Below are 25,351 nucleotides of genomic sequence, written 5' to 3' on the forward strand. Positions count from 1 at the left end.
CCTCAAACGTCATCTAGTTTCAACCCCCTGCTGCGTGCAGGTTTGCCAACCACTGGACTAGGCTGCCCAGAGCCACATCCAGCCTGGCCTTGAATGCCTCCGGGGATGGGGCATCCACAGCCTCCTTGGGCAACCTGTTCCAATGCATGTCCGTCTTCTGCTTAGAAACACTTCCTCCTAATATCTAACCTAAACTTTCCCTGTCTCAATTTAAAACCATTCCCCCTTGTCCTATCACTGTCCACCCTTGCAAACAACTCTTCCCCCTCCTGTTTATAGGCTCCCTTCAAGTACTGGAAGGCCACAATGAGGATCTCCCCAGAGTCTTCTCTTTTCCAAACGAAACATGCCCGATTCCCTCAACCTTTCCTCACAGGAGAGGTGCTCCAGGCCTTTGATCATCTTAGTGGCCCTCCGCTGGACCTGCTCCAAGAGCTCCACATCTTTCCTATACTGGGGGTCCCAGGCCTCCAGATGGGGCCTCACAAGAGCTGAGTAGATGGGGACAATCACCTCTCCCTCCCTGCTGGCCACCCCTTTTTTAATGCAGCCTAGAGTGCCTCAGTCAATTTGTTAGTGGTATGTCGGCATACTTCTCAGGGAAATTGACTAGAAATGTGATGAAGGATCTAGCTGAACAGAGTGAGCTTCTCAGCATTCATCAGGCTGTAGGGTGTCTGAGGAAAAAAATGAGACTGTTCCTACTTGGGTCAGAACAAGCTGATCCAATGGAATAGGCTTGGAGAAGAGAGGCTGGAAAGCTGCGTGGCAGAAAAGAATCTGGGTGGAGCTGGTCAACAGCCAACTGAACATGAGCCATCAGTGTGCTCAGGTGGCCAAGAAGGCCAGTGGCATCCTGGCTTATACCAGAAACAGCATGGCCAGCAGAACTAGGGAAATGGTTGCCCTGTTGTATGTAACAATTGTGAGACTGCACTTTGAATACTGTGTGTTTTGGGCTTCCTCACTACAAAAAGGATATTGAGTTGCTTGAGTGCAGGGAAGAACAAAGAATCTGGGGAAGGGACTAGGCTTATGAGGAGTAACTGAGGGGATTGTTTAGTCTAGAGAAGAGGAGACTGGGTGAAGACCTTATAGCTCTCTACAGCTACTGGAAAGGAGGTGCGGCAGGGAAGGTATCAGCCACTTTTCTCAGATGATCAGTGATAGACTGTAAGGAAGTGGTCTCAGGTTGTGCCAGAAGATGTTTAGAGTGGATATCAGGAAGAATTTTGACACAGAGGGTGTGGTCAAGTATTGGTGCAGATTGCCCAGGGAAGTGGTGGAGTCATCATCCAATACTTATTTAAGAGATGTGTGGACAAGGCAATAAGAGACATGGTTTAATGATAGATCTTGATAGGTGAGGGGGATGGTTGGACTTGCTGATCTTAAAGATCTTTTCCAACCTAGATGTTTTTATGATTTTATGAAATCATTTCTGAATGCCAACAGTTAGTTTAGACTTATGGTTGCAGCTTCAAATGGCCTGACTTGGAATCACAGTGTTTGTGTTGAAATGTCTTTAACATATCTGGTATTTCTTGAAGGATAGATATGTTATCTCTAGGAAGGAAATGAACTATTTTTTGGTTAATAGGAGGAGAAAGGTCAGTTTTGAGAAAGATTCTTTAATGCACGTTTGTAAAAGTTCTTTCATGAAGACTAACAAAACTGTTCTTCTGAAATATATTGCACTTTAAAGAGTATACACTGAGAAATTCTTCCCAATTCTCAAATGTGCCCATGACAGCCTTTATATTCCATCACCTCGTTGACTCAGAAATGAAGTTCTGTTTTTCTGTCTTCTTGTCTCTCTTTATTCACAACACGATAGTCTAGCTGAGTTATCTGAGGCCTGGACTTCTACCTTTGATAGCATTGTTTTTTAAATTTGAACCATAAATAGGTTCTAATACAACTTGTCATTTGAGCTGGAGCAGAGGTAACACATTGTTCTAGGGAAAAGTGAAGAGGAGTTTTCAAGTTTTATATTGTATCAAGTTCAATATTAATATTGCCCAGAAACTGCAAATCAGACATACTTCATCACCACTGAAGAAAAGTGTCTGTGAATACACTTTAGGAGACCTTTCTGAAGTTGTCTGTGAATGAATATAGAAATCATGTTTGCTTAGGTTCTGTTTTCTATAGAGTCAAATAACTTCTGTCTTACCTGAGGTGCCTTTTTGTGATTTGATGTTTAATGCAATATTTATTGTAGGTTTTGATCTTCATCTTATTTCAGAAGGCGAATATATTCACACAGAGCTCTGTGGCCTGTGCTTTGGCTAGCCAGGATTCTGTTTTAGTGGAATTTGCTTTGAATTTTATCACTCCTGCACTCTTAAAATTTTATCACTGCACTCTTAAAAGAATGCCATTTCAGCTAAGAGTAGAATTTTATAGTTCCTTTGTCATGATTAATGACTGCACTACCACCCTATTTTTAGGCAGATGGAGTGATATACGAGGCAGCATGTAGGACCTGGCCTGTTGGGTCGTCTGTCAGAACAGGGGTGGTTGTGGCAGGCTGCAGCACTCGAATGTGGATTCATAGTCCATGTACTAAGCAACATAGCTATGTTGTAGCATTCAGAGATTGCCCTCTCCAGCTGTGACTGACCAGAGCACTACTGAGATGGAAAGGAACATAACACTGTATGGCAGAGACACATTTTTAAGTCATCCTGAGAGTACAGAAGGTATGGTGTGCCGTTCCATAGAGCCACTTTGAGAACCAGGATATCTGTACTGATTTTATTCTTAAACTTAGGCAGTAATCTTTCTGGTCTTGGTTTTTATATTCTACTTTTACCCCTTTTCCGTATTTGATTAGCACATTATATTCTCTGAGTGCACAGAAAATTAATGCCCATGTGACAGTGCACAACAAAGCTGAATTCTCTAAGCTGTTTTACAGCTGACAGTTTGCTTGCTGTCATTTTTGCTTGAGTGTTTATGGTGGTGTGTATGTATTTTTTCATTCATTCTTTCTTTCTATTTTTATTTTTAATTTATATATACATATATACACACACACACACACACATATATATATATGTATGTATATATATATATTTAAACACCACCAGAATAGAATAGTTTTGCTAGAAATGAATTAACTCAAAGCTATTTAATATTGATGTTGTCTGGGAGTCAGATTTCCCAGCTCCATACAGCAGATGGCATTACAGTGTTTTTTCCCTTCCCCGAGGAAAATTGCTTGTCTAAAACTGAACTTAACATTCTATAGAGAAAGCAGTTTCAGAAAGCATTTGATAGGCAGATAGCAAGTATAGGAGATGTTATGATATGGAACAGAGTCTCTGTTAAAGAGTGTCCATATTTAGGTCTTTTCCATGTTACATCCCAAGTAGGTACTGCTGTTTAATAAACAAAGTAGCAAAACTGTTCTTTCTTTCTTTCTTTCTTTCTTTCTTTCTTTCTTTCTTTCTTTCTTTCTTTCTTTCTTTCTTTCTTTCTTTCTTTCTTTCTTTCTTTCTGTCTTTCTGTCTTTCTGTCTTTCTGTCTTTCTGTCTTTCTGTCTTTCTGTCTTTCTGTCTTTCTGTCTTTCTGTCTTTCTGTCTTTCTGTCTTTCTGTCTTTCTGTCTTTCTGTCTTTCTTTCTTTCGTTATGCAACACATTTAACAAAAGGGACCAAATGCATTTGAAAAACATCTGCAAGGACTTTTCATCAGAGAGCTGCACAAGCGTGGTGCCTCCATGGGAGAAATTCTGTAGGAAGGTTCACTTAATTAAAAATGAAATTGAGCAGAAGACCCAGTAAGACAGATGGAAGTTTTGTGCTGTACTAGATTTCATTAATTTATAGTTCCTAACTCAACGTTTAGAACCATCTTCAAATGTTTTAAGCCAAAACAAGCTTCACTAGGCCAGTGGGGTGAATCAAAAGTCCCTCTGCAATTGTAGTACTGGTTAAAGTGCTCATTTGGGACCTTGCTGGATCCAGGTGATAAGAAACACTGATCAGTTGTGGGTTTTGAGGAAGACAATTGCAGTGAAAGTTCCTGCATAGGCTCACTAACTTTTGTCTTGCAGAGTAGCTGTGGAATTAATTTTGGGGGATTAGATAGCTTTTTCATTACTTCTCTGGAGATCTGCTACTGTCGACTTCCCTGTTTCAATCCTGCTAACATGATAAATAAGGGGTATCTGACCCTCTAGGAGACATGCATTTCATGTTAATGGATACTAATATCTGTGAAGAACTCCACAGGCTTTTACAAGTAATTGTGTAAAGTGTGACTTCACATTCCTTTCTCTTGAGCAGTGGAAAGTTATTCTTAATTTCTAATTATGAATTAAGTGTTAATTATGATAATTCATAATTAATTATGAATTGTTATAATAAGATACAGTAATGCTGTCAAAAAGTAATGCTTTCTGAATTTGATCCTGTGCTTTTCATTTATAACGGTGTCTCCTGAGCTCCTCTTTGACAATTTTACCCTCTTCTTAAGTGAAGTTCCATTCTATGTGCATGTTTTTGATGCCTGCATGCTGTGCTTGTAAAAAACTGTACCAGCGGAGATAACTCACTGTTTACAGCTGCCACGATGGCATTGTTGCTAGGAAAACGTTGCCTATGCAGTCCATCTTTCATTGGCTCAAATGGATAAAAGTCAGAAGGTGAATGTGGTAGGACAGTCCAAGCCAAGATTGGCACTGTGCTTCCTGATCTTCTAACTGATATGGGAGTCAGTGTTATTGTGTTGCAAGAGAAAAGTTGACTGCTTCTCTGGCCTGACTGCAAGTTCAAGCCTTCAATGTAGTCAGCAACATGATGACTTGTCTGAGTTCCCGAAAATCCGGAAGGATCACCCCTTTCCTACCCCTAAAGACAGTGCACATCACATAGCCACTGAGATCTGCATCCTGAACTTTTTCTTCAGGGAGGAATTCATATGTTGCCACTCCACAGACTGCCATTTTGATTCTGGCTTGTAATGGTGTCTTGTAGCTGGTGATGATATGAGGCAGGAAACTGTCACACCTGACTCAATAGGTCCTAAAAAACTTGCATATAATGCTATTTTTGTTCCTGTGAGACCATTTGCAGGAGCCACCTAGGCACAACCTTTGTGATATGCCAGTATTGCCACCATCATTTCCAATGCTGTGAAGCCATAATCCAGTTCTGTCAATAGTTCTCTGGTCATAATCCACCAACTTGCACAGCTGAACTGATGGAGACACTCTTCGTTTTGTTCCTTGACAGCTGTGCATGGCTGTCCAGAATGTGGCTTATCTTTTACATCCACTGTTTGGTCTCCATAAACATTCAGCAAATGTTGATGAATGTCTGTGGGTGCCATTTTTTTCTACATGGAGAATTCAATGACACGCCTTTGCTTCATCCACACTTCCATGTCAGATGCCGTTCTGTCAGACTGCTCCTGTGCTGCCTTCTGTCATATGGCAATAACATGTAATGGGATATTGGTGGGAAGGTTCATCCCCTACTGTCCTACCACCAACATCTGTTTCTAACATCATGGGACAACATAATAAAATAGAGGGATTGCTTTTGGAGCACCCCTTGTATGTACAATATTACTGAATGATTACCACCTTATGGTTACTGTATAAGTGAAGATTATTTGAGAGTAGCTTTACATGTCTTTCTTACAAAGACTAATCTTTTTTTCTGAGTATCATTAAAGCCTAATTTATTTTGAGTTTTTATTCCTCATTGTCTTCTGTGTTAATATTCTTTGTTTTTTCTCATGTTACATTATGTTATATGGAATACATTTTATACGTAAATTCTTCTCACTTGATCTGATAATACTGTGTTTAATCAAATATTTTCCTTGTTTTTTTCTTACTTAGGTTTAGCCCAGTCTGGTGCATGGGGTTGCTTTGATGAATTTAACCGCATTGAACTTCCAGTTTTATCAGTAGCTGCTCAGCAGATATATATTGTACTTCAGTGTAAGAAAAATAAGAAACCTCAGTTCATCTTCACTGATGGTGATGTTGTTGACATGGACAGAGAATTTGGCATATTTCTGACTATGGTATGTGTATATGCATGTAAATGGTGTTAGTGAGGAAAATCTTTCTTATTAACTTTATCCATAGAAGTATCCCTGATGAAATCATTGGAACTCTCTTAGAAAATAGTGAGTTTAAATAATATTTTTCTCCAATAATGACATTTTTGCTTGCCCATATTTTTTACCTGGATCTTAGGACTTGATTTATGCAGTCTTAACTACATATTTTAAGGACTTTTTTAGTTCAGTATTTGACAGTTTGAGATTAAATCCAATCATCTAGTATTTTTAGTTTAAGTCTGTCAAAATAGAACAGAAGTAAATGGCTATTGAAGGGACTACTCTAGATGTTTCAGTCAGTATTTCACCATCTATGAAGAACTTTTAACTCCAGTCCTTCTCTATGACAGCATGGAGGAAGTCACCTTCACTCTGATTCACTGACCTCCTAGAGATTTATCTTTGGTGCCTGTGGAGTGGATTGTTTCTGTCAGTGCAGGAGGCAAAGAAACAGAAAGTGTAAAAATACCATAAAAGTTTCTTTGTACTCCCCTCTTCCTAGCTTAGGCTACATATGCACAATTTGAAATTAAAGCATTTTCCCTTATTCTCAGGTTTCATATCTCTGAAATGGAGTTCATGTTGTCCTTTTAATTTGCAAACAAATGAACGAACAAATGAACAAAAAAGAAAGAATAACTTGTGAAATACCAAGTCCAGAGAAAATGAAGTTTGAAAACTGCTGGAAGAATTGAAGGAGTTATTACTTCATAGCCAGAGACTGCTGTTCTCAGAGCTGACCTGTGTGCTAGTCATTCATATGGCATAGCCTTTTTTAGTGAAAGATCAGATGGGTCAGTTTAAGTTAAGACAATAACCTTCAGCACTGCAATGCTACCAAGACCCCGAGGAGCTAACTGTTCAAAACAGTTCTAGTATAATGTGTAAGCGATTGCCTATTTTGATCCATGTGTCTTAGGCATCTCAAAATACCATATGTGATACCATGTACTTCATGAACTGCAATATTTGGACAGCTTAGTAGTAATGTGTAATTGTAACATGCTTCAGTTATCTGGTGTGATCTGGCATGTGCACCTGTGTTTGCAAAATAGTGATGAAAAAAGACGAATCTTCCTATCCTGCTGTCAGTAAGTAACGTTTTATTTTATCTTTTTCATTTCTCAGAACCCTGGCTATGCAGGACGACAGGAGCTTCCGGAAAATCTGAAGATTCAGTTTCGTACAGTTGCTATGATGGTGCCTGACCGTGGCATTATTATGCGAGTCAAGCTGGCAAGTGCTGGTTTCCGAGACAACCAAATCCTTAGTCGAAAATTTTATACACTCTACAAGCTCTGTGAAGAGCAGTTATCTAAACAGGTAAAATAAATATTTGTCCAACTCTAAGCTGTCACTGGAAGGGAATGTGGAGAATATACTTTCATGGAATACATAATTGTTTTGACTCTCAGAAATGTAGGCATTTTTTAAGGTTTTCAGTTTCAAGTTCTGGCAACAGAATTTGTAATTATCAGGTTATTTTTAGGTTTCAAACTAGTTTGTGTAGTAAAGGAAGTCTGATTTGTGACTTTTAAACAGAATGCAGATAATGGTAAAGATAGGAGGAAGAGTGTGCAGAGCTGTAAAGAGCTTTGTAAAGGACAGTTTTTTCAGTCTTTTCACTTACAAAGACTTGATGTATTGGAGAGACAGTGTATGAATTTTAAATAACTGAAAACTGCCTGGTAGAAACAAAGAACAAAGCTGCATTTAAGAGCAGAACTAGTTTTTTGCTTCTGAATGCTGAATGCTGACTGTCCACTAGAGGGTCTCAAAGAAAGGCAATATGAGTAATAGGTAAACTGCAGCTCAGATGAGAAGCCTGCTCCACCAGAATCCCAGTGTACCTGGACATACTGACTATATTCTCCATTATATTACTCCATTTCTATACCACATATTTATTAAAGACCTCGTTGTCTTCTGTGTAGAAATCTTCAGCTACACCAGAATAAGATGGCAAAGCATCACGTTGCCCACATTGTTTGAGAGTTAAAATAACGAAGTATAGGTTTGGATTTTCTCATTCTTTCTCCATCCCTTGGTAATTTCACTGTGTCAATATATATTGCCAACCAAACTAGATTCTCATTTTCATTTCTCTCTGGTTTCCTTTTTTATCTGAGAGAGTTTGGCTCATCAGCTTTATGTTGTAGACTGTCTTCTGAAGGATCATATATTCACTACTGCCTCTGTAATATTGCCCAAGGTGTTTCCATTTAGTCTTCAAATTAGTTTTTAGGCAATCTGAATCACCCCATATTGATTGTAGCATCTATTTGTGTTAGTTGATTTGTTGCTGGCCATTCTGCTCCCTCAGTCCTGTCCATGTTCATACATTTAGTAGCTATCAGGCTTATAGGGTGCGTTTCTGAGAATAATTTTCTGAGGCCTCTATCAAGTGGAATTTTTGGACATTGTTGAGAAAAAATTGTATAAGCACTCAGTTTCAGCAGTTAGCAGCGTAGGTTTTCTCATGCACGTTGAATATGGATCTCTCTTTTCCCTCAAGCTTGGTTGTAGTAGGATTAAAATTTCTCATCGTCTCAGTTTTTGTGTTCATTTTGTCTTGGGCGTGACTGTTTCCTCCTCAGTGGATGAGGCATTTGTGCAGGCATCACAGACTTTACCATCTACCTGAGCAAAAGTGCATTCCTTGTTTCTTGATGTCACATGCATTGGAACTGTTGCACAGGCACATCTGGACAGTACTTAAAAGCAAACCTTCCAAAACCAACAACGAAACCACCAACCTTCCCCTGCAAAAAAACAAACCAAACAAACAAATAAACAAAAAACCCAAAACAGCCAACCAAGCAAGCCACCCAGAAATACGTATTGGGATCTTTTCATAACACTTACACAGCGAATCACTGAATGGCAATAGGAAGTTCTCTTGTAAGGGTCCTTGCAATGAAGACTTTAGCTGAAATGAATGAAATTCTCCTGAACAGATGACTTCTGGTCCCATTTGGTCCCGTGCTTGGATCCATGATCTTTTGCTACTGACTGTCTTAACTGTATGTAAAATTTACTTTGGCTGTCTTGTCTGTTTATATATATATTTTTTCCTAAGTGACCATTGCTGCATCTGCAGAAAGTTTCTGTGTACAGTTACTTCTGTAGTAGAAACTGCCCTGGATTCTCCACTCAGCATATTAATCAACATACTGAGTCATATAAGTGCTGCCTCACATTTAGCCTAGGTATAGAGGGAACTGCCTGAAGGAGTCTGATTGAAATGCTTATGTGGAAAACTTCCTTAACAATTAGTCAAATGGTTTGCTGTGAAGGCATGTAGTTCAATTGCTTTGTCTTAGGTCAGTCCTTTGTCTCATCTACCTCGATGCTAGCAAGGGAGTTCCTTGCTATTAATTAATGGAAATAATTACCAAGTGTACTGGTTGTGCACACAGGCACAGCTCTGAGACCCAGCCACATCACAATGATATATTTGAATGTTACCCTTTCGTCGCACTTAATAACTTAAATTGCATAGTTCTTATTTTAGCAGCTAGTATATCTGTGGAAGACAATCTCCTGAGTGAATTTATAGTTTCTTCAGGACCCTCTAACATTTCTTCAGTAATGACCAGAGAAGCCTGCTACACTGATCTTTGCTCCTGGCAGTTAACTTCATGCATCATGATTCCATACTCTTCAGTAGAAGCCAAGAAGCATAGCTTTATACAAAACCATGGCAGTGTGCTACTTTGTCATGCCTGTGCCTGTCAGCAGCCCTTTGGACAGTCCTGCTCATGTATAAATCTGTTATGTACAATTATAAAATCAGAGAAGAAGTGAGTTTGGAAGGAGTCCTGTATCCATGCTGAAATAGGCTTAAATAAATCCAAGTTGCTCAGCACCTCATCCAGGTGAGCTCTGAGTTTCTCCAAGGACAGAGACAGCACAAACTCTCTGGTCAAGCTGTTGAGGTGTCTGACTGCTATCACAGTGGAAAAAAAAACCAACCTCTTCTGATATTGAAGAGGAATTTCTTGGATTTCCATTTGTGCCTATTGCTTGTCATCCTATCACTTCGCACCACCGAGGCTGTTTTCTTTGCTAGATAATTTGCTGTAAATATTTGTGACTCTTCTTATCATTTTCAATTCACAGGCAGCCTGCACTTTCCCAGGCAGTCTGTTCCAAAGTTTGATTTTCCTTATGGTCACAAAGTTTTCCGTAAAGCTGACTTGAATCTCCCATGCTGTAACGTTGCTGCTTTTCCTGCCTATTCCTTCTGCCTTCCTCTTTGCAGATTTTTTTTTGCACATTGAAGACTTGAACTGTAAGTCATCCTATGTGCTACATATTTTCGCTCCCTACTTATATAGCACACTCTTTGTGATATACCGTGTTTTATAGTTGGCTGATATCTTTACTTACTTTCTAGAATATCTTCAGTATGGGTTTAACTTCAAGTGTGGAATCCAACTTTTGGGCACAGTATTTAAGTGCCAACTACAATGGAAGGATCTTTCTAACTGTCCCAAAAAGATCACTTGCATCATTATTGCCTTGTATAGCTGTAGATTTATGTAACTGGTGAATCTGTGGTTTGAGTCCCATGACACGCACTTTCTTTCAGAAAGCTTTCTGCATCTGCTTGATTTTCATCTCAATAAAGATGAGTTGTTCCTCACTTTTTTTTTTGCAGTCAGAGATCATCTTCCCTGCAGTATTTTTCACTTTTCTTTATTTAAATTCATCCTATGTTGAACATTTGTTGAATTTCCTTAGTCACTTTGAACTGTAGCTATGGTACTGTTTACCATCTTGATATCCCCTACAAACTGGCAAGTAATAACCAGTTAGCCATTCATTGCTGAAGTTTTTGAGTAGTGCTTAGTGTGTTGTTCCAGTTTGTCAGTGATAGCAATAGTGAATCATACGTTACAAATAACTGTATATAGATCAGAAGATATCTTATTTGTGGAAATACCTCAGTTGCTATGAAAATATCAGAGCATGAATTGAGATAAGTATAGGATAAGATAGGCTCACATATAAACAAATTGTACATATATAATTTCAGTACGTTCTTTTTATATCAGCAAGAGATGGGCCCTTTTAGTTACCAATCCCAGTACCTCACATATCAAGATATTAACAGTTCTTATGTGGGCAGGTAACAAAGCGTAGTCTGAAGACATGTGGTTTACTATTTGTGCATCCGACATATTATGAATTTAAGAAAATGATAGAAGCAGCAGCTTTGTTACAAATGATGTGTGAATGTGGTAGCCAAAAGAGTGACTTGACAGACGTTGACATGAAACACTGGAAAATATTTTCAGGATGTGATGGCAATAGAGCTGGAGCTTCAGTTTAAAAGATGAAAAGCAGTGAAATTCGTAGTATTTAAAAGTTCAATAGCTGAGATTTCTTTAGAGAATATATTTTTCAACCCCTTCTTGAATTCTTTAGTACTTGTGGTAGCAATTGTGCTTATCTATCATTTCAAGGTTCACTATGACTTTGGTCTGAGAAATATCCTGTCCGTTTTAAGAACACTTGGAGCAGTGAAAAGATCTAATCCCAAAGAGCCAGAGAAAACTGTAGTGATGAGAGTTCTGCGGGACATGAACCTCTCCAAACTGGTATTGTACAACTGATGTCTTTTCCCAGAGTACTTTATTAGCCTTTGTGAAGTGTATTTATTATGCACTTTGAAAAGCTCTTTTTCTTCACCAGTTGGATACATTTCATTATTTTTTTTTTCTACTTGAGTATTTATTTTTATTCAAATACAATTATAGTGTATTTCTTAAAGAGAAGAAAACACATCAGAAACATTAGGTGGAGAAATAATCAGAAATACCAATATCCTAGGGGACCTGACCTCTTCCTGCCTTTTGTTTTTTCTTCTTTCTACCCCATCTATGGAGAGAAAGGAAAAATCCATTGTGTTACTTTTTAATAGTGTCGTTGAAGATACTTAATCCAGAGTTTCAGTTTAAACATTTTTGGGCAGCCAGTTGTCTTTTTAGAATATTATAAGAATTGCAATGAATGAAGTAACTGGAAGCAGCTAACACTTCCTTGTATAGTGTAGTCTGTCTTATTATCACTATTTAAAGTATTAATCCTTTATTTCTATTGCTGTAATCGAAAGGTTACGGTGCATCTAGAGTCCATGTATTCACATTGGCAACCAGTCTTGCAATTACACTGTTTCTGATGTTAATCTATTCAGCTCACTGGTACATGCAGTCGAACCTATAGGCATGCTTCAGTGATTTACAGAATGAAAAAGATCATAAGAAATCTGAGGGAAAATAGAATTTTAATAAATCTTGCTGACTTGTATGACAAACTGAGAAACGTCTGTGATTATATTGATACAAATTTTATTACAAAGTTAACATTTTTGTAAGCTTCAAGTATTTAATTTAGAAATTGCTACTTGTGATTGCATTGTATGAAATTCACTTAATAAATCAGATGTGTAATATTTACTTTGGAAAATATTATCTTTTCTACTACTGTCTTTTAAACAGTGTGTTCCTGAATAGTGTTTACAGCTGTAATAACAATTTCAGTGAATAAATAATATATTTCCTCCCTACTTTATCCTTGACAGGTGGATGAAGATGAACCTTTATTTATGAGTCTCATTAATGACCTATTCCCTGGAATTACTCTGGATAAAGCTGTGTATCCTGAACTACAGTCAGCCATTCAAAAGCAGGCAGAGGAAGCAGGGCTTATCCATCATCCACCATGGATTCTTAAACTCATTCAGCTGTATGAAACTCAACGAGTCCGACATGGTTAGTATGAGAGAAGAGGCTGTGAGGCTACATAAAAGCAATCAAGTTTTTTTATATTATCTGTACGGAGTGTAGATTATTTTCACAAAAAACGTATTTTGAAATTGGACAGATGTCATTTTTAAAGCTTATGTGGATAGGAAAGTATTAGGATTCTTTATCACTGTGCAATGCACACATAGTGAATTTTTAGCTTTGTAGCATTACATTTTTATGGGAAATAAGAAGGTGGCCTTCAGAATGATTGAAATTTCTATAGTATAAGTTGAAATATAGAGTATTTGTTGCAATTCAGAGTCATCTGAATTTGTTCAGTATTCTGAAAGCCACATTTGCTCTCAGTGATCAGTCCTGTTAATGTTACTGTGAAGTAGTGATACTGAGGAGCTTGCAAAAATAATCTGTCAACTCTTTTATTTTATAGATTTTACTAGGCATGCACTATAATTCCAAGTGCAGTTTTGTTCAAATCTGGCCAGTGAGTCTGAAGAGAAATAAGACTTCCACCTGCTTGAGCAGAGAGTTTGGACGAGATGCCCTCCACAGGTCCCTTCCAATGTCAGGCTTTCTATACCTGCCATGTTTATAGTCCACAAGAGGCTGATGAATAAAACTTAGCCAGTCCTAAGAAGAATACCAAAGATGCTAGTACAAACAAATTTGCCATTCATAGTTGAAAAAAAATATGTTCTCCCTTTGAAATGCTTGCCAAGACTCTTATAAATCTAGGCATTTTAGCCTGTGAGGGAGGAAAGATAAAGTAGTAAATCTATATTGAAGAAGCCATCCTTTTTATTCTTTTAGTGTGATAGTAAGCGAACAATAAACTCAAGCAAATGGAATGAATAGAAGGAAATACTTGCTCACATATTCACATATAGTCTGAGAGCTAATGCTTCAGAAGGTTATTTCAGATTATGGATTAGATGAAGGAACTAGTTTTTAATACTTGGTTGTGTATATAATTTGCATCCAAGCTGCTGGGTTCAGTGTTCTATATCAAATTATAACACTGATACTGGAATCGTAAAACCTTTTATGATTTAAATTGTGATTAGATATACCTCTTGCTGGAAGAAGTTGTTTGAAGAACAGCTCCAGAGCAAGAAGCTCCATAGGATCTCTGGGCTTTCTCCACTGTGGAATTCTGTCTAAATGTCTTTTTCCATATATGCCTGTTATTCCATTGGCCATGCTCCAAGTAACCTAATACTTGAATGCCAGGGCTTTTTACTGCACAGTCTTGCTCATGGTGGGAAAAAGACTTTTGGATTTATGGATCCTCATAGGATTTCATGCAATGGAGAAAAATCTATAAAACACATGATTCCCCTTGGTTGGAGTAGAGGCAATGTGTGCAAATAAAGAATCCATGTGTGCATGCCAGGTACTCTATTGTACCAGATTATGACTGGAACTTGGGTTTGATGTTCCCTCATTCTATTGAAGATGTTTATAGAGCCAGCTAAGGTCTGTGCTGTCCAGTTGCCACTAGGATTAACAGGAGTTACCTATCTTCCATAGAAGGCTTTGGAAATTTCATTCTGAATGTTCATTTGCTTTTGAACAGACTCTGGAACTCTTGAATACTTAATGTAGAAAATAAACTAAAAAAGATCAGCTGTAGGCTCAATTTATTGTTGAAGACATGCTTTATTTTCCTTAGACAATATGCATAGACACTGATGAAATTAAAAGTGCAGTTACTGTCATTAGTTTCATAAGAAAAAATGTATTCAAATGTCATTATAGATAGATGCAGGTGCATACTTTAGTTTTGTGTGTTCCTGAAAGATATGAATGATTTTGTATGTATTGGGAACTGCTCATTTAATACATTTAGAAATTACTGGTTTTGTTTACCACCAGTTGTATCAATGTCATTGCATGTGAACATCAAAAGGCAGTTGTGTTTACCAATTACAAAAAGGAACAGAACTGCCTGAGGGAGGATGCAGACCCACATAGACTTGCCTGTCATAATAGGCCAGGCATTTATAGAGAAACATCTTTTTTGTACTGGCTTTTGGATAAAACAGGGATCGCTAATGGAAAGGATCATTAAATGGTAGCATGGTATTTCATTTTTAACTGTTTGAATTGTTCTTAAGGTATGATGACTCTAGGTCCAACTGGTGCAGGAAAGACCAAATGCATTAATATTTTGATGAAAGCAATGACAGATTGTGGTGTTCCTCATAAAGAGATGAGAATGAACCCAAAGGCAATCACAGCTTCCCAGATGTTTGGTACCCTTGATGTTGCCACAAATGATTGGACAGATGGCATTTTCTCTACATTATGGAGAAAAACTTTAAAAGCAAAGAAGGTAATGGATATTCTATTGTGATAGTTAATAAGGGTGTTTATTGTTGTATCCATACAATCTCATTATCTGTCATTTATGTGAACAATCTTCTGTTATAAATTCAAATGGGAAAATTTAGTGTTAGTTTTGCTTTGTATCTGAACAGCTGAATGTACCCCAAAGTCAGAATTATGTGTATATGCCAGCGAGAACTGTGCTTCCCAAGCTCCAGAGGTTCCAGAATTAAATTGGAATATATTTTAAGAGTTTTGCTTCCTTCTGTAATCAGGTAGTCCTGCTGTTCAAATTCAAAAGCAAGAGCTACTCATTTTTTGACATGACAAGAAAGGTAATATTCTCCTGTCTGATTTTATGTCATTACTGCTCTATTTCCAAATTCTTTTATCGCACCTGCACATGAAGGTTCACTATGTAATATTACACTCAAATCTTAAGAAGTTTTAGTTTTATTCAGTTCTCGTTTATAGAATAGGAAGCCTTGTATGAGGAAACTAAGTAGCGTCCCATGAGGAGCATGTGCCTTTGCCTGTGACTTCATTTAACTGGAAATGTTTTCATTCACCTTGATGAACGATGGGTTTGCTAATGTGTTTTTGTTTTGTTTTGTTTTGTTTTTAGGAGAGAGGGAGAGTCTTATGTTTCGAATAATCCAAACTCTTGTTTGTCACAACTCTTTGAGATTTGTTTTTGATGTGGCACAATTTAAATAAAAGAAGGGTTCAATCACTGAGCAGTTTATGAAAACTGCAGAACATACTGAGCCAGTCAGCAGCAAATCATGATTTTATATCCAAAAGCACATCCGCTGAGATTAAATGTCTATTTTTGATGTTTTGTTTTTTTTTTTTTGTCGGTTTACATGAAGTTGCATGTGTATCTCTTTCTTTAGGGTGAGCATATTTGGATAGTTTTGGATGGGCCTGTTGATGCGATATGGATTGAAAACCTGAACTCTGTACTGGACGATAATAAGACCCTGACTTTGGCCAATGGAGATCGTATTCCAATGTCCCCCAGTTGCAAAATTATTTTTGAACCTCATAACATTGACAATGCTTCCCCAGCAACAGTTTCTCGTAATGGGATGGTCTTCATGAGTTCCTCAGTGTTAGATTGGAAGCCTATTTTAATGGCTTGGCTGCAAACACTGCCTGCTACATACTCTGATGTTCTTTGGAATTGCTTTAGTGCTGTGTTTCAGGTACTTAACTCAATCATTTTAGACATTCCTTATTCTTTATTAATATAGCATTGTTTAATCCTAATGTTGTTTCAGTGATTTACTTGTGTTTGTTTATGTAATATGATAAGAATGAAGGCTTTAAAAAAAAAAAAAGAAAGAAAGAAAATGATCTCTAACGTTAGTGTACAAATGAGACTATATCAGATGAATAGTCTGGATGTTTTGTTTTGATTATGTAGGATATTTGGCAGTGAATTGTTAAATCCATGATTATTTTATGGTGATGTCAAAACAGAAATGTTCTCTTTTTAATTGTTACTGCAATTTTAGTTCTTGTTAGGATACATAAAGGAAGTGGATAAACTTCTGTGGTTTTTGTTAAATTTGAAATAGCGTGAATGAAGCTTAATTTCTTTCAGATCTTGCTATTATAATCTTTCTCAGTTTCAGTTGTAACAAAAATGCATTTGGTCCCTTATTTATTTTTATGTATCTTTAAACGATGTGTGGTAGCTCAAATTAATTGAGGGCGATTTGATGCTGTATGATGTTCTAAACTTCAATAGAAGTGACTGCAGTATCCCTTCTCATTTCATAATCTGTGCATCTGTTCCAGAAGAGAGTTCTGAGATGGCATCTCTTTGATACGTTTCCTTACTAAGTTCTGCTCAATCAATAGGTACACAGGGAGAATTCAGAACATTCTTTCTCTCTGTTTTAGCCTGGCATAATGAATATTTTAAAAGTTTTCATTAGTGTGATGGACAGTGGTCCTAATGAACAATCTCAGCAGCATAATTTTTTCAGTTACAAAAAATTACTTATTTTTCTTTGAAAAGGTCTATAGAAATAATTACTTTTTAATCTTTCAGCTTTGTGATCTTTTGATTTCCTCACTTAAAATCTGTGTAACAAATGCAACTTGTTGACATCCCTTCTCTTCCCATTTTCTCTCTTCTCCAGTTTTCCTCTGTGAGCTCAGTCAGTCTTCACAAAGTCTCCTCCTGTAATATTTTTCTTCTTTGTTGGATTTTAAAAATGCTGTTTATAATGAACTTTGAGTGACATTTTCAGAAAGATTATTTTTGCATTATGTTTTGGAATGCCTAGAATGCTAACAAATGTCTTCTCTCAGATATGTTTCATTTTAGTGCCCTTTTACTTCATAACTGATGTTTAACAAGCTATTCATTTTGTTCTACCTCAAAAACATAATGATATGACATAGTATTTACTGCAGCAGCAAGAGAATCAATTCTGATAATGAATTTTAAAATATGCTTCCTAAGTGATGTATATGTGGGTCAATTTACTGCTTCTTTGCTACAATTCTGTTTATATTTTTTTGCTGAAACTTGCTCCAAAAATATAATAACAACATTTAAAATACCCAAGCCTGAAGCAATAGCAATAAAGTCCGGAAAAAATATGTATTTTATTAGATTGAGAGATGAAAATACGAAATATGAAGTTAGTTCTGTGCTGAAGGCTGTAGTTGGAACTATCGAAATGTAAATGAAAGCTGTCATGCTGTAAGCTTTTTTCACTCCTAATGAGCTATCTTTGCTGCTCACATAATAGAAGTGGTGACAGTGATTTTACAGATGAGGGTGACACTACTTTTCTATTCAGATAGCTCTTTTTACAGTTAATATTTCCCTCCACATGTATATGTAAAAAAAAAAAAAAAAAAAAAAAAAAAAAAAGGATAACTAAATACTAAAAGAAAATTTGTAAAATAAGATGCTTTAACAGTAGTATCAAAGCCCAAATACAGAGCTAAGTCAATTTAATGCTAGTATTAAGAAAAGCACAGATGTATGCAGCTTTCAAATATCTTTTTTTTTTTTTCCCTTTTTTTTTGAAGAAAATGAAGATTAGGCTGTGCATGGAAATACAGTAACTAAGGAGAGTCAGACTTTAAGTATACCTATGGAGGTCATACAATCATAGAATGGCCTGGGTTGAAAAGGACCACAATGATCATATAGTTTCAACCCCAGCTATGTGTAGGGTCACCAACCACTAGACCAGGCTACCCAGAGCCACATCCAGCTTGAGTCTTGTGAAGACAATCTAAATTGGAAAAATTGACTAAAACTGAAGTAAGATTCTTACTTCAGTAATTCCAGTTTGCTTTAAAAATCTCTAGTTATCATACTTAGTAATGAAAACAGAATTTGTTGCTGAAAGCCTATATACTGGACAAAACCATCATTAATAAGGTACAGGAAGTAGCAGTTATGTAGGAGGAAGTCCCAGAGAGTAATAGTTATGAATTAATGGAGAGAGTATAATTCTTTTCATGAATAGTGGAATATTCTGCAAGATATTAGCTTTCATGTAAAAGACAGGGATAAAGTGAAGAACTAAACAAACAAACAAACAAACAAACAAAAAGCCAAGCTCCAGCCTTCTTGTAAGTTAAGATTATTCTTGAGCCCTTTCTGCTTCCATGACATATTTTATACAGGGTGATTGTGTGGTTGGACATTCATTGTCCCAGTCTCTGTTCTTTCTTCTCAGTAACATTCCCTGCTTGAGAGTAATTTGAACCATAGAATCATAGAGTGATTTCAAGTTAACTTCCATCCCATTCCAACGTCTCTGCTCTCTTAAAGCTTTATTAGCATTGTTTGTTAAATCTGTGAATGTTGCTGCTATCTGTAGTCAACAGATCTTACATGATGTAAATATATATATTTTTTAAAGTTATTTTAAAAATCTGTTATCCTGGATCCATTTTTGACCTATTTTAGAGAATTCCTAAAGTCCTAAAAATAGCAGAGTAGACAGATACACCATCTCTCTCCTTCCACATTAGATCTCACCCTAATCACATCTGGGTAAAGGCTGCCTTTACCTCTGGAGCATAGAGGTGAATGCATAATCCAGACTTTCCTATTTTTAATATTTATATGTTGATGCTTAAATTATTATTGCAAGTATTAATAACTTGGCATAATTTAGTTGTGTTTGTCAAAACCCCGTGAGTATGTTACCCCAGTGGCGCAGTGGTTTAAGCTGCTGCCTGCAGCACTGGAGGGCCCGGGTTCGAATCCCCCCTGTGGCGCAGGGGTAGAAGTGCCACTTCGCTACACAGAGGGCTCGAAACCCGGGAGTTGGACTCGATGATCTCTAAGGTCCCTTCCAACTCGCACGATACTATGATACTATGATACTATGATGATACCAACATCTTGTCCTAAACTGTATTGCACAGTCCAGTGAGTTCCACCGTTACTACACTTATACTGAAAGTGACAGTGAGATATTTTCTCATACAAGTTTATACCATGTGATTTCATTTTGCAGTCTTTTTTTGTAAGATAACAAATTCCTGATCCAAATTGTTTGCAATTTTTCTTTATTGATCATGGCCCAACTTAGTTTTTCCAGTCTTCCATCCAAACAAAATATACGTAGCTAACTTGTGCTAATTGCTGTCTAGAGCTTGCATTCTACTATCTGTCATATATTGTTTTAAAAATAGTAATAATGAAATACTGGTGCATATAGACCTAATGCTTTTCTTTTTTTTTCCATTAACTCAAGGAACAAGAATAACACAAACCTCACTGGAATTTTAAGTAGCATGAAACTGCTTTTGATGAAAACAGAGCTCCTTAAAGTACAGAGAACTTTGACTTATGAAATATCTTTATTCTGAGTGTCTCAAACCAATTATTAAGCAATTTGAGGTTCTCAGTGTGACAGCTATCCTATTATTCAGATGAAGCAGCTGAATCTCAGAGGGGCTTAGGTCCAAGTTTTTAAGGTCTTTAGAACTGAATCTCCCACGCTGCTTGCATGTAGGCGGCAATTGATATTTTTAGGACAATTCTGCTCTTCTCAGAGTGGACTTTACATTAGTTTGCAACTTTGCTGAAAATCTTAGAGAAAACTTGAGGCAGGCACAGTAGCCATCACTATGGAATAATCTGGGAAAAGTCTGGATTAAATTTAAATTATTTGCAAAATTCCCTTTGGATCCTGTCATGCTTCTACAGGAAATAGTGTATTAGCTTAAAGAGGGTTAGGTACAATATGGTTCAATGAGAACAGATCAGATATAAATTTATAGTGGTGAGATCATGCATTACATGCATATCATTGCAGCAGTTTGTGTGCTTCTATCTTCCCACTACACAAATGGCAATGGTAGATTAAAATCTCCAGTGGAGAGCACAAATGGCAGATTTTTGATGTAACTGAAAAGCAGTCTTCAAATTGCTTCTTAGAACATTGCTGTACAGCTTATGTGAATAACTCTGCTGACTGCCATAAATCAAAATGTATTTTAGAGTATATTATTGCTAACCAATTTTCCTGGTTTGTTCACATATTCGTAATTCCAGAAATGGGGAAAACGTTTGTTAGGAACATAGCCGAGAATATTGTTGAATTTAAGAAATTGGCCATGTCTAAGAACGAAGCATACCCTTGAAACAAGGAAGCAGATTCCTAAAATGATATTTTTCCTTTCCAGGATATGATCAATTTTGTTTTCTCTGCTGTGACACCAAAAATGGCAGTTTTAGAATGTATGTACATCAAACAAGCTATTGACCTTCTACAGGTAGATAAGACATTGGTTTTTCTATCTGTCATTCTGTTATTTGTGCTGGGATGTTGTCCTAGGACTGTGGTTGTCACATATTGCATCTGCTTTGCAGGGTTTATTGTCAGATCGAAATGAAAAGCAGCTCAGTGAGGAACATATTGCTCGCTTGTTCATTTTTGCTGTAATGTGGTCAATAGGAGCTCTTTTGGAACCGGATGACAGGCTGAAAATGGAGCTGTTCCTACGAAAGCATTCTGCAGTGAAAGAACTTCCAGCTGTGAATGGAGAAGAAACCATGTTTGAATTTGGTATTAGTACCAGTGGCCAGTGGGAGCACTGGTCAAAGAAGGTTCGTATGCTGTGACATGCTAAGCTTTCTTAATAAAAGAAAGATGTATTTGGTAAGAGCCATATTATTTTATCACTTAAACCCTCCATAATTCAGTTAAGAAGATTAACCCTATGAACTGCTCAAGAGTTTCTTTTTTGAAAGACTTTTTTCTTTTCTCCCTAAGTATCTTTAGTGGAGAATAGAAACATGCATTTGAAATAGCTTTGGAAGAGAAACAGAAAAGTTATCTTAGGTTTGTCTGCTGTCTGTCACACTAGTATCACCCAGCAAGAAAAAGCTATCTTCATGTAATAGAGAATTGTGAAATGAAAATATCCCATTAGTATACTAACATCCTTTTACAATAGCTTGGCAAGGTACTGCTTGGTTATAAATCAGTGCTTAGCTTTCAGGCAGAGAGATTTTGCTAATGCAGTGCATTTGTTTTTGTGTTCTAATGTAGAGTGCCTGTGAGGCAGTGTACAAAATCTCAAACGTTTTTCACAACTTTCTTATGCAGGTCCCTGAATATATTTACCCTAAAGATTCAGTACCAGAATATACTTCCATTCTAGTTCCAAATGTAGACAGTGTTCGAACAGACTTTCTAATGTACACTATCATGAAGCAAGGAAAAGCAGTTCTGCTAATTGGGGAACAGGGAACAGGAAAAACAGTTATGATTAAGGTAGGTTGAATGGAAGAACGTGTTATATCTTCATATGATAACATTGCAATAAAAATAATCGACATTGGCAGAAATGTTAAATTGAAGTGAAAGATCAATGCCTCCCACTGAGGCATTTTTCCAATGCTCACATAGTCTACAATCAAAAAACCAAAAATATCTGTATTTTAGTACAAAGAGTTTATTTAAACTTTGCTAACCATGATTGCAAGGTTGTATGACTTGTAAATGCTCTTTTATCTTTCTTTTCTTTGGAGAAGTCAAACTGGTGATTTTGCTAAGGAGATATTAATTCGTGAATGATTATTTATTTATTTATTATTTCCCTTTCTCAGTGGCGAAATATGTGAACTGATTTGTTTTTTTTTTTTACACCCTTGTTGCTTGGACTTTCATCACAAGCCATGCTGAAAAGAATTAAGCAACTTTACTTCTTTACTTGGGATAATGTTTCAGAGGGTAAATTTAGTGCACAAAATTTATTCTTTTATTTCCCTCAGTGGAAAAGATGCACTGCTCTTTCTGTGCAAGAAAATAAGAACACAACAACTATTAAATTAAAGCATGTATTAATGATGTGTAGCAATTACACACATGTACAATTAGTAACTTACTACAGAAGACAGAAAAAGAATGAGCAAACACAGATTTCACATCAGACTTGAAATCACTTTCTAAAAACAAAAAGGTTATGGTTTTTCAGGGAAATATGTATACTCTTTAGTCAATGAAAGACGGCGGCATAAGCCTAACCTACTGTTAGGACAACTGAATTTATTAAACAAGCATCTGTGCCTCTACAGGAGGATTTGTAGAATCTTGGAAATTAAAAATATTTGAAAAACACTGGCCTAAACTGACCTTTGGCTTTCATAAAATCTGGAACCATTTTATGTCCTTCAGGGATGTGCTTTCTGAGCCCTGACATAAAGTGAATTGTACCAGTGCCAGTTGCCATTAATACTACTTTTTCAGCTCAGCTGTTGATGCCAACATGCATGCCGGTGTAATGTCAACTTCTGTTCTTGGCACCAGCTGGAGAACTATTTTAGCAGAGTGCACAGGCGGGGTCTGGATGGTGGTCTCGATATTCTGCATACTGGATTTTGGCCAGATACTGGCAACCTTGATCTTTCAGCTGCCATTCCTGTCCCTAAAAATAATTGGAACTGATTCTTGGGTGTTGCTTACCCAAAGTCTATTCTACAGAGCAGAGTATGTTCCTTACACATGGGAGTTTAGTGTCAAAAAGTGCCAACAGATATTTGATCTTATTTAAAGTTGACTGAAAATTAACTACCCTTACAAATGTTCCCCTTCTGCTTTCTACTTCTGTAGAATTTTACTTTTCACTACCTTGTGAAGAAGAAATTTCTAGACATAAGCATCTATTTTCATAAAGAAGTAAAAAGTTTTAGTATAGAGCTCTTAAGGTACTAATCTGAAGGTTAGAGTAAGACATCAGTATATTAAATAAAGAACTTATAACTGAATATTTCTTTAAGATCTTTACTTAGCACTCTGTATTCTTAATCCATGAATTGCAAAAGAACTGAATTTGACTTGAAGCTTGTGTGATAGCATTGAAAATTACATACAGAATCTGATAGTTAACTAACTAAAATAACCTCATAGAATAAACTTGTTTTTCAAACATATTTCTCATTTATGTGCTGGGGAATGTTACCATTACCGCGTAAAGAATATGAAATGCTGTAATGAATAAAGCAGAAGTGTGTATTTAGACTGGTTATGAGTGGTTATATGTTCATGGTTGTGGTGAATTGGCTTTGGCTGCTTAATCAGCAGTGATAGAGGTTTACATTTATGACATACCAAACACCTCTCATCAGCACCTTTATAAAGATAAGAATGTGAAGTACATTCAGCTTTGTCATCATGGTGGGAGAACTTTTAAGATAAATAATTTTAGAAATCTGGAATTTTTATTACCAATTTATGTTCCAGGATTCTTTTTTTTTTTTTTTTTTTTCCTTCTTTTTTAAATTCCATTACAGAACCACTCTAAATAAGAAGAATGAAACTCTTGTTGTTTTAGGGCATTAGCAGCCGCTTTGGGAATTGTATGTGTTCGTAAAACCCAAGGAGTCCTTCATTAAGAGAAGATAAATATCAGTAAATTTGATCTATCTGCATTTAATTTTACATGACTCTTCCTTTACTCTGCTTTAGTTGTAAGGAATTGTGGTATGGTATAAATGTAAAAATGGTTTTTCTGTTCTTTTTTCCTGGAATACTGCCGTAACACATGATCATTAACAGCTTGAGTTTAGAAACCTCTCAGCAATTACTGATGCAAAATTTATTTGCATCCTGAGTTGTCATATGTCATTTTTTGAGACTCTTAGTAAGTGTTATTAAAACTTTAATGCTTAGAAACTTTACAGAAAACATTAATGGGGAGCTTGAATTTTAGGTGGGAGACAGTATGTTTATTTTAAATAAGCTGCTGTTAGACATCTTAAAGTTACTATCAGGACTGAGGTTTTGTAGATGTTTCATTTCTGCAGGGCAGCTGGGCATCTGTGTCTCCTGTCAATTGAAATAACCTGGAGTTACCAGTGTAATTTGCTTAATATTGGTTTATCTTACAGGATTACATGAGCAAGTATGATCCCGATGTTCACTTGTCCAAGCGCCTAAACTTTTCTTCTGCAACTCTACCAAATATGTTCCAAAGGACCATAGAAAGTTATGTAGATAAAAGAATGGGTACCACTTATGGTCCTCCAGCAGGGAAGAAAATGACTGTCTTTATTGATGACATCAACATGCCTGTGATTAATGAATGGGGTGATCAGGTAAAAGGAAAATGTTAACATTTGAGAACTGCTGGGCTTACCGTTACTACTGATGTAAATAGTGACCTGCTGGTTTCAGAAGTAAGACAGACATTATAGATTTTAAGTCTTTTCTTTTGTCTACATACTGAGGCTGCAGAATTTATAAACTGTCTTGAGAAAGAATATATACAAATCCAGGTAGCAAACAGAAATTCTTTCCTTCCATTCACTCTGGACTTTACAGTACGGTTATTATTAAGTGAAATCTAATGCTATATTTGACATACAAGTCTAGTGAGCTGTTTGGAGGTACTAATAAATTAATTCTTTATTGACCTGTACTCTGTAACTTTGACTTTAAAAGACTTGCTGAAAAAGTCATATTCCTCCACTTTTATGCAGCTCCATAATCCTGTTCTCTCGCTACCTCTATAAAGGTGAAAATGTGATTATATTTTGTGCTGAACTAACCATTCTATGTCACTCATCTATGTGCCTACGTCAATCTGAAGAAATTGATTGGATGTTAGACTGATGTTATGGAAACTGAGTTGGATGCCAGACCTCATGTTCACTACTATGTAGCTCAC

General features: G+C 36.7%; 1 protein-coding gene across 1 annotated transcript in view; it reads left to right on the top strand.

The window, feature by feature from the left end:
* Positions 1–25,351, top strand: part of LOC140248793 (dynein axonemal heavy chain 5-like) — a 144,593-nt gene that overhangs the window by 43,417 nt on the left and 75,825 nt on the right. Inside the window, exons 43-52 of the mRNA XM_072329829.1 lie at positions 5,857–6,044; positions 7,212–7,406; positions 11,555–11,689; positions 12,673–12,862; positions 14,974–15,191; positions 16,081–16,392; positions 20,864–20,953; positions 21,051–21,287; positions 21,790–21,957; positions 24,573–24,779. Of these exons, the coding sequence (XP_072185930.1) occupies positions 5,857–6,044; positions 7,212–7,406; positions 11,555–11,689; positions 12,673–12,862; positions 14,974–15,191; positions 16,081–16,392; positions 20,864–20,953; positions 21,051–21,287; positions 21,790–21,957; positions 24,573–24,779 (1,940 nt within the window). The remainder of the gene's footprint in view (positions 1–5,856; positions 6,045–7,211; positions 7,407–11,554; positions 11,690–12,672; positions 12,863–14,973; positions 15,192–16,080; positions 16,393–20,863; positions 20,954–21,050; positions 21,288–21,789; positions 21,958–24,572; positions 24,780–25,351) is intronic.

Source organism: Excalfactoria chinensis, chromosome 2, assembly GCF_039878825.1.
Source record: "Excalfactoria chinensis isolate bCotChi1 chromosome 2, bCotChi1.hap2, whole genome shotgun sequence".
Taxonomy (NCBI): domain Eukaryota; kingdom Metazoa; phylum Chordata; class Aves; order Galliformes; family Phasianidae; genus Excalfactoria; species Excalfactoria chinensis.